The following is an 11,050-nucleotide window of genomic DNA, read 5'->3' as shown; positions in this document are numbered from 1 at the left end:
TCGGCAGAAATGTGTAACTTCGTCACGCTACGCGTTTCTGTGTTACTAGGATGGCAAATCAGCTGTTCTGTCGTCTGCATATCCATGTATTTTTGTGATTCTGCATAATAAAAAAAGGGAGACAGAAAGGAAGAAAAAGAAAACAACAAAATCGTGAAGACAAGATCGATAAAACGTGCGGTGCATTTGACTTCACCACAAAGAAGCAGTCGGTCAATCTTGCCCGACGTAAAGCAATGGCGTGAGGCGTGTTGCGCTCTGTAGGAAAACAGTCTTCAGCCAGGTTTTCCTAGTAGCAGGTTTCTACAGCGCGTACAGCGTGAAAACGCTGATTGGTGAAGAAACCTGAATTCCGGTGTTTTAACCAATCAGCATTTTCACGCTGCACACGGCGATGAAATTCTACTCTCAGGAAAATCCGGCTTTATCGCTTTTCCTATTGATGAGTGGACGGCGTGTCACGCTGCACGCGGCACAGAAAACATGCTTCTAGGAAAACTCACCTTTACGTGCAATTAAGTTGAATCCTGCCAGAAACGCTAAAATTGTCGCGTATAACCCGTGTCTAATCTATGCAATCCTACGTAGGGTTTTCGTGAAAGTAATTGGTAAAACCGCATTTCCCTATGGGAACATTATTGCTTTTGCATGACAAAGAAACCTGTTCAGAGTGAATATATAAATTTTAAGCAGCAAATAATATTTACTGGCTTTAAACGCATCGTTTGTAAACACAGGTATTTTTGACAGAATCATACAGGGTTTGCACAAATGAATGACACGATTTTTAAAAAAATTACATTTTCAAACCGTACGCATAATATAATCTGTGATACATAAAAATAAAGGAAGACATTCAATTTATTTCAACATCGCTCAATAGATAGCGACATTTCCTTAGAACGCAGTGTCTGAAATTAAAAATGGTCACAATGAGAGAAAAACGTTTTTGTGAATTAGAATATGCAAGGGCTGTTTCCGCTACTGTTTAGTCATTTTCGGTCATGGCGTTCTACGGAAATGCTACCATCTGTTGAGTGATTATGAAAATTCTTCATTTTTATGTATCACAGGTTTATATTATGTGTAATAGTTTTGAAAATATAAATTTTAGAATCGTGTCATTCATTTGTGCATACCCGTATATTGTTTTGGGCTGTTTCGAAATTGTGACAAACATTTTCGAAACACCTCGTATATAAAAAAGTTACGTATAACAATAGCTTTCTTTGTTTCAAACCGAGCACAACTCAGTTCTATCACCATCTATGGGAGATTTACTACCTAGTGAGTTGTGCCGGAAGTGTAACTGTTTGTGTACCTAACAGTCTGAGTGCGTATGTTGGGTTGTGTTAGATTTTTCAGTGGCGCCATCTATATTTCAGAAGTGAAGTGAGTGATGTGTTATGATTGAATTACATTTGTACTGTTTGTGGGTCTGTTGCTCTCTGTGGCGAGACTTTTTAAAGGGGAGATCGATTCGCATTCGTGCCTTGAAGTTGAAAACCACAGAAAACCTACTTTAGCTGACCACCGCTGTGGCGACGGTGGGGTTCGAACCTGGGACCCCTCGAAGCGAGTCTGTCACTATGACCACTCGATCACCACAGCGACATGTAACAATACCATATTTTCCTGCGCATAATTCGCGGTGGCACGTAATCCACATGCGAAATTTGAAGAAAGAAAAAAAAAACAACGTATTATATATTATAATCCGCGGAGGCGTATTATTCGCAGAATTAAAAAAAATAATAATAAAAACGTATCTTATGTTTCAGTACTCAATCCATTGGTATGCTAAGTATGCTAATTGATGAAATTTATTTACGAAACAATAGCATTATTTACACACAAAACAAAATTTACAGACAATCAAAAACTTTCAAATTCAGACTCATTCACTTGATGAATATTCTCATATCATCATTTTCTGGAGATTGTCCGCAGCGGCAGATAATTCGCATTAAATGTCTAACCACTTTTTTAAAAGATAATCTGCGGATTATACGGACAAAAACACGGTGCTTTAATTATCTGTTAATTTTATAAGTACCACCTGGCCAGATATATTTGAAAATCATCAAATAGCGTACTGTATATTGCACCTTTCAAAGTATTTCGCGAGTCGTTGGATTTTAAACAACTATTTCCAAGTGGCATTACTTTCTCATATGAAGTCTAGAAATTCGATGCATTTACCGCCTTTCATCGAACGAAGATTACCGCACTTCTGTCAGTTTCTGTTATCAAAAGATTTCTGGAACTCAGATGTCGTGATAAAAGAATTTCCAATCAGTGATCACGTTTGCTTACCGAAATAAAAGAATAAGGAGATACCCACTTTTATCACATTTATCATCTATACATAATCATATATAGATGATTATAGGTATAAAATACGTTTACTTTTTTGCATAAATTTGAATTATTGTTATTTTTATTCAAATTAATTATCCACGGTCCAACTAACCCTGAATATATTTCCAAACGAGAATGCTATACGAATAAAATATTCTCTCTCTCTCTATCTTTCATTTTAGAGCGGGCTTTCTTGTATTCCTAACTGAAAGGCTTCAATGTAAGTAATGAAAGAGTGATTCTCAATGTAATTCTCATGAGTCAAACTAGTAATGCGATAAACTTCAAATCGTATGTAAAGATAATGGAACTAATGGGTGAAAGAGTATTTTGACAATTCTAGTAAATGACTGCTTTCAATAAACGGTATATGATCGGCGTGCTCCTTTCCAAAGTTACAGGAGTATTATTTGCATGAAATAAAACATAGGTACCGAATGGATACAAGATGAAAATATATGAATGTACATATATATTATACACTATATAGATGATTAAAAAAAATATTCGCGAATTATAAAGTGGTAATGCAACTAATCGACATTTGTTAAATACCAAAAATAGTATAGTATCAATGCAGAAAGTAAAGCATCTTTTTTTGGGTGTTATTGGAGTGTGGTTCAAGAAAAATTTTATTCCCATTTATGAAAGTTTCTTAGAGTCTTTTTAAAAAAAATTATTTAAAAAATTTCAAAATAATACATTGTTTTATATTCACAATGAGAGTGTGCGCAGTCCTCTTATGCAGTTGATTGTGATAAGAAATTTAGTTTTCCATTACATTCCCGTATTCGGTAAAATAAATAAATGAATAAAAAAAATCAGGGTGATTCAAAACTCTATGTACAACGTTTTGGGAAGGTAGAAACCACAAGAACAAAACAGAATCACATAGAAATTAATGACCGGAAACCCCAACCTGATCAGCTGGAGGACAAACGAAGATGCAGAAATGACAAGCCAATAATGGGTGGAAAAACTCTTTATTTAGCGATACTTTACACGAGGACAGTACGTGTACACGTCAAAATCCAAGGGCTCAAAGTTCTTACTATCCACTCGCAAGAATCTCCGTCACAGCTGCAAACTTCCGCGAAATGCCAGGTATCTTTGAAAGGGTTCGACAATCAATGAGGTTTTTTGAATAGACGTCATAATCATCATCAACATCACTTTGAATGATAGGCACAGGATGATCCCCATAGAAATCAGTGTTAAAATTGTCGATTTTACTGTAGAAACGCGAAAATTTAGAAGGTAATTTCCGCCACACCGATAATTTTAGAAACTGAATTGAATACGGTATTTTCGAAACATATTTAGTTCGCTTAAAGATACGAAAACCCAAAAAATTAAATATATAAAAATAATTAGAAGGGCGCACTTTCAAGATGGATATCCATGCCATAAGATTGATTTCCACTTTTTATTTCTATCTTCTTGAATATGAAAATTGACGTTCCTGTCCCCTTATATATTGCCTTTTAATATTCAATTGCATCTATTCATATATATATATATATATATATATATATATATATATGTTAAGTTTTTTTTAAAATTAATAATGGCTCATAAATTACATTGAAATAATTCCGCAGCAATTGAGATAAATGGGCAGGCAGATAGATAACTTGAACTTCCAAAAAAAAAAAAATAAAAAAATAAAAAATAATAGAAATATTTAGCACCCACATCAAGGAAAAAAGGTCTATTTCATTTCTATACATTTCTTTAATATATATTTTGTTCCAATCTTTCATGAGCTGTCTAGGAAATCGCCATGTTGGTTGCCTTGGATACGGTTTGTATGCCCCTCAAAGAAAGAGGAAAATATCACGTAATCCAAAGAGCCTCATGCATCGCCGTTGTGAAGCGTGCATAACTTTGAGAAGAACTTTGAGCACTTGTTGTGAAACTTAACGTGTACAAGTACTGTCCTAATCTAAACTATCGCTAGATAAAGAGTTTTTCAACCCATTATAGGCTTGTCATTTCTGCATCTTCGTTCATCCTCCAGCTGATCAGGAGGGTTTCCGGTCATGCATTCTTATGTGATTGTTTTGTTTTTGTGTTTTCTACCTACCCTGAAAGCTTGTACGTTGAGTTTTGAATCACCCTGTGTGTGTGTGTGGAACAATTGCAATATCGCATAGTTTCGTTTTATATACTTCTAACATTTTAATTGGAGATTTGATCTTGCTAAAATGAAAGAAAAAATTAAGAATTAATAAGCACTAACTTATAATAAGAGCAGGTATTATTTCGTTGTAGGTTCATATAAAAATAGAAACATTATTTATTTCTACAAATATTAACAAAATACAATATGCACGTGACTAAAAAAATGCCTTTTATTCGGAATGCAATATGTTGAGGACATTTTCAAAATACACACGCTCATATTCACGGTAATATTGAGCTTAGGTTTGTTTAATCCCATAAAGGAACTTCTTACATACGTATTCTTTTAACACAACTAGCTCTATTTCTAAGAAGCTAAAACAGCCCGTTTAAGAAACTCGAGCTATCAAACTAACGGTTAAAGTACGGAGCAGCTCCGATTCGGGATCATCCTAACAGTGGCATCACTGTTACATCAAAAATTTACATGTGACTGTTTTTTTAGTGTTTTTACGCTAGCTATTTGAAGTAAAAAAAAGGACAATTCTTCTTCAGAAGCAGTATTCTCTTGAGATTCGCTTAAATCGGATGAGTATCCCAAGAGCACAAGAAACCATATAAACACAATTCAAACCAGGTAAAGGAAGAACCTAGAAGCCTTAAATTTAAAATTTTAAAACGTCAGGTTTCATCATGACATTAAATGAATGCCAGTAGAGTGTTATGAAATTTTTCATACAGCTCATATTATTTATTTCACTGTTTGTTCCTACCTTAGCACTAAAATATAAATAAATAAAGAAGTGATATACACGCTGGGAAAAAACAGGAAGAGTAGAGAATTGCTTTTAATTCAAAATTTCTCAAGGGAATAAGCTCTTTTTGCTGCTACTCCACGAATCGAAAAATGTACGAGTAAAGGAATTAATTTCGCCTGAAGGGGTACAGTAGGCGTTTGAAATGTGTTGACACTCATTCTTGGACAAAGCTTCTTATTGCTGAGTGCTATGTTCGGTTTTTATTCATTCATGGATTCAAATGTTGCAATTCTTTCTTCTGAGACTTCTTTTAGAAACTTAAGTTAGAGCTTTCTAGATCACATAGCATCCATTTTCTTGGGAAAAAAACGTGCGTTTCTAGTAAAACGATATAAAAGCAAATCGTTTATTGTTAGTTAGTTTTTCAGCTACAACGAATCTCTTTCATCCATTTCAGTGATTTATTGCCCAAGAGTAAACCATTACACAGTAAAGTATGAAAATATAGAAATGACATATTTTTTTCGTGTTTATATTTCATCTTTTTTTCATCCGAATACTTCAATTGACTCGCCAAGGAAAAGAACAGTACCAGTCGAGAAATTTCGAAACTGGCACTTTTCTTTCACAAATTAAAATTTATAACATGCCTGGAACCAATGAAAGAAGACTGGTATAGCAATGCTCCTATATATACAGTATATATATATACTGTATATATATATATATATTACTAAACGTTTATCGAACTGTTTCATAAAAAAATGTACTGTTCCTCTTCTCACCGATTCAATTGAAATTTCACGTTACAATTTTTTTTTAAGTATATCCCACACATAGAGCAGTGTATCTCATCCATTTCATCTTCGTGGACCATACAATGAGAAACGTTGTTAAATACTCTATGACAAGAGCTCTTGTTTGTCATAATATGAATTTTTTATAAGACAATTTTGAGGATTTAGGACAGTGGTTTCAAAATTTTCGGTTTACAGTGGCATTTTGAGTATCAAAATTATTTTTCCACAATATCAGTAAGAACAAAGTATTAAAACTAACAGTTACAGTGCAGAAACAACGTAGTCAGAAATTAGCAACGGGATAACCACCAAACAAGCAGCAACATATCTAGGCCAGTGGATTGGTCATAGTGAACCGGTGGCATGGTCTACGCCAAGGTCTTCAACCTTTTTACAGTCGCGAGCACTGCCTGTACTCATCATGAAAAGAAGAGCATCCTTATGGCAAGTTTAACATACGAATGCATGAAATGACGATGATTCCAATGCTTGAATTCAATTCCTCCAGGGTTTATTTAATTGAAACGTTGATCAAGTGCGCGCGAGAACGAAATCAGACCCGAGCATCGAGCAATCTGGGTACTTCAGGGAGAACCGTGGTGCTCGTGAGCAACGGGTTGAAGATACCTGGTCTACGCACTCTCCGGACCTGAATCTCGCGGACTACTTTATCTTGGGGTCACCTCACTAGTCTACGACGTACCAATGAACTCAGCAGAAGAACTTGTTACCGGGATTCTTGTCGCTGCTGACAAGATTAACTTGACACCAGCCGCTTCGAACAGGCGTCACCTCTTCAAGTTTATTTGCTGATGTCAGTTGTACAGCAGCACCCTCGGACGTTTTTTGAGCAGCTACTGTAAGTGTTCGCATAGCTTGTTACATGGGTATGTTTTATTTTCTCTGATATCAGCGACCTGCGGCTGTTTCTCTACTTGGTTTACCGATGGAATAAATGTGCAGTAAAACCTCGCAACAAAGATACTGGATACAATGACAAATCCCTCTACAACGATATTTTTTTAACCCTTGTTTGTATTTGTACATTGTCTAAATCAGTGTTTCCCAAAGTGGGCAATATCGCCCCCTGGTGGGCGATGGAATGGTCCAAGGGGGCGATTGAACCTACTGATTTAACATAGGATCCTATGGGTTTACTTGAGTTAGGGGGCGATGAGAGGAAAAAATTTCTGATGAAGGGGACGATGGAACAAAAAATTTCGGAGACTATGGTCTAAATGTTAAACACCTCTCGATACAACGATATCTTTTACTACGATAAATCCCTCTACAACGATATTTTTTAAAAGGTTTTGAAAACAGTTGCAACGATATTGTCTCATATTTCGCTCAAAATCGTGTCGAATTTAATTTTAACTTCATTACTTGTTTTCGTTCTTCTGAGGGCGTCTAATAACATCGGTATTTTGCACCACATGATCACCGAAAATATTAATAAACCTGTTGGTATTGCTGCTTTCTGTATAAGACACCAAAGTGCAATGCAGTTTACAGGGTCAATGCAATTAACTGAATTTTATTTATAAATCGATCACACACACACAATTTCAATTTTTCGCGGCTACACAATATTTGAAAGCTCATTTTCTGGTGATACTAACAACGCCGATTTAGCGAAGATGTCAAAAACAGCATAAATTTGGTCGCATGTGTTGATAACATTGCCTCTCGATAATAACGATAATCCCTATAGATTATCGTTGTATCGAGGTTTCACTGAATTTTGACTCAAGTTTCCATTGCAAAAGTTATTTGTCTTGACGTGTAAGATCACCCTTTAGAAAATTGCCGGCGGTGTTCCGGACCACCCTGTATATTTCTTAGTTATGCAACAGTAATTATATTAATATTGTTGTGGTTATTTTTTCTTACTTTATGAAAAAAGATTCAAAAAACTTTGAATACTTTAAAAACCTTAAATATGATCACATGATAGCTAACTTTTTTTAGCATGCACAGAATTAGTTTATCATTGAGGAATGTAAAAACTGGACCATTCTGAATTTTTATCTCTATGCTGTTTTTTTTCAAAATACATCCAACAAATTTTGATCACTTAGGGCAACCAACCGAACAACCAATAAAAATGAAATTTCATCTGTCACATAAAGAAGCTCCAGTTAAAATCTAAATAAATATTCAATATATTTTAGTTTCAAATTACAATACACTGGAATTTAAAGGCAAAGTGAATTATTCTTTCACAATTTTTTGGTATATCACAGCGATGAAAATGTGCTAATGTGAATTTAAAAAAAATTGTTACGTTATTTTCCAAGGCCCATCCACAAGGGAATTTCAAAGTCTGCGGTAACGGGCATCTGCCATCCCGCGATCAACTGTCTGATGCGCAGACGCATCCGACCGAATTTTATGAAGCACATGTGGTCGGCGCTGCACTTCAAACGCGCGCTCTCGTTTTGCTGAAGAGGTTACGGCGGAATTTGGTCGGAAAGCTCCCGAAATACTTCGCTCCCATACGTATGTGATTTTCTCCTTTTCTCTATCACCCCTGAAACATTTTGAAGAAAAGTTGTCATTGCTGGAAATGGAAATATATCTTCATATATACAAATTGTAAATTTTCGCGACTATTGTGTTTTGATAAAAAGAGTTTCGTGGATGTGGGAAGAGAAGTTGGGGTAATACAAAGCGTGAAAGTTTCAGACGTTCGAGTATATCATATAGTTAATTATAACAACTGATGACTCTCTCGTAATTTATTTTCGGATGGATGTTTTCAATATTTTTTGAGATAAATCTATCAAAGGATCTTACAACAAAGAAATACAGGCAAGCATATAAAATCTGGTTTTAACTGTGGATCTCAAAATTAGTCCTTGTAGAGATATACTCACGTAATCATCTCATAAGAACTTATATTGACGACTACGACTGATTGAATTGTGTGAAAAATGCCTGACAGAATCTGATCGTCTAACTTCATACCATATACGGAACTATAATTTTCAAACGAATATTAGAAATTTGCGGTTTTATGATACGAATAATATTTTTTTCGCTAGCATATGAAAATATTCTTGTTTTTATTCCTAAAGTACTGATATATTGGCAAGGGTGTTAAACCGACTTCTTTGTGCTTCAAGAAAAGGAGTTGAAAGTGATACTCTACTCAATTTTCGCTATCGTCGTTTTTCAACCAAATTTGTTTGTATTGAATGATTTTATATACATTTTTTAATTAACTTTTAGAGAATAGCTTTTATTATTGATGTTACTGAATGCAATCAGTTAATCAGAAAACATAATTGAAATTTAAAATCTACAGAGTTAAGTTGATGTGATCGAATTGTGTGCGGATTTTCAAGTTTGGCCAGAAAATGGAGCACACGGAAAAAAAAACTGTGAATTGAATTGACTTAGTATTTAGTTTCACTGAATATTTACTTAATAACTGGAAACTTTTCTCCACCGAAGTTCTTCAAAAAGAAATAAAGAAATTGAAATCATGTTCGAATCAAGTAATATGAGCAACTTTACTGAGCTGGACAGTGGGCAGCTGGAAGATCTTTATAATTCACTAGAAGCTTTAGGTCCATTAATGCAATCATTTCTGATTGCTTTATATTCTTTAACAGCTCTACTTGCTTTAGGCGGCAATGCGACCGTTATTGTTGTTCTATTATTCGGAAAGAAATCATCAAGAGAGCTTCGTGTTTTTCTTATGAATTTAGCATTATCTGACATAACCATGGCGTTATTTTCTATACCATTCACATACACAGACTTCATGCTAGGCAGATGGATTTTTCATCCTACATTTTGCCCAATAGTTCTTTTCATGCAGCATGTATCCGTCATCGTTAGTGTGTACACTCTCACCGCTATCGGTGTGGACAGGTAAGAAATTTTATTGTGCTACAAAAAACATATATTTCTTCCTCGGAAGAGTTCAAAAGTAGTTCCATTTATGCATGCTATGTTCTTTTTGAATTATTAACATGTCTATTATGAGAAAAAAATAAAGGTAGAAATATGATTTTTACAGAACTTTGCAGAAATATGATTTAGTGAAGTAAGAGTATTCAAATCGATCAGCAAGCGCATATTTAATTTCACTTAAGTTTACTTTAGTTTCAAATGACACGTCTTGTTAAAAATTAGTTTGATGCCCAGATGTTAGCTTTGAAACAAAATTATTTTGCATTGACTAATATATTCTACTCATAGAAGTATTGAATATTTGGAATATGCTATGAAAGTAGGAACGTGATTTTCACATGAATTGAGAGCTCATGAGGATTTTGAAACGGATATTAATGCTCTGACATTCGTACTTCTGACAGATCTTTAACAACAAAAAATATTTGAGTGTTATGAGTTGCTAAGACACGTATCGAAATTTTGTTTTGAGGGGGTTAAATTTGATTCATTTCAATTTTTACTTCTCGCCCCATGTACTAAGATTTTCATTACATGTAATTTTCTCTCCTCAGAAAAATAAACATAAGGATAGAATTATAATTTTTCTTTGGTTATAAATTCGAATTATTTCGTTTTGCATAAATATCGAAAAATCACAGAAAATATAACCGTCACACAGTTCAATGCGTTTTTGCTTTTCATGTTTCTTACTTTATACTTTAAATACCGCGGTGAAATTTATTGCATGGTATTTTACTGTTCATATAGTACCATGTTTAAGGAAATAATAGAAAAAAGGCTCATTTAGACGGTAAATTTCTCAACTGTAGTGTATCGGTCGGCCATCCCGCACTTTCTCAGCCGAGGATAACTTCTGACATCAACGGCACTTGGTGAAACGCTCTTTTTAATCCATTTAATAGCAATAATATCATTTGTCCAGTTACGGTACACTTAATCACACTATTTCACAATTTGTATAGTTTCCGACATACTGTGATGCTTTGGTTGAAAAGCCGACAATAGATATCTTGTTCAACCTGTAAAAGTAACGACTGATGCGTTTCAGTACCCGTAAAAAAAGTTTAAAATATTTCATTT

The 11,050-nt window shown here is 34.6% G+C and overlaps 1 protein-coding gene across 2 annotated transcripts in view; it reads left to right on the top strand.

The window, feature by feature from the left end:
- The first annotated feature begins 9,304 nt into the window (after positions 1-9,304).
- The window catches only part of LOC149080616 (RYamide receptor-like), a 74,197-nt gene continuing 72,451 nt past the window's right edge, over positions 9,305-11,050 (top strand). For both annotated transcript variants that reach the window (XM_089239764.1, XM_089239765.1), the window contains exon 1: positions 9,305-9,925. In XM_089239764.1, coding sequence (XP_089095890.1) covers positions 9,534-9,925 — 392 coding nt within the window. In that variant the 5' untranslated portion in view covers positions 9,305-9,533. The remainder of the gene's footprint in view (positions 9,926-11,050) is intronic.

The sequence above is a fragment of the Pholcus phalangioides genome, unplaced genomic scaffold (genome assembly GCF_987345545.1).
Source record: "Pholcus phalangioides strain wild (caught in Gottingen) unplaced genomic scaffold, Ppha-v1.0 ptg000011l_1, whole genome shotgun sequence".
NCBI classification, from domain to species: Eukaryota; Metazoa; Arthropoda; class Arachnida; order Araneae; family Pholcidae; genus Pholcus; species Pholcus phalangioides.
This window is presented reverse-complemented; position numbering and strand designations above follow the sequence as displayed.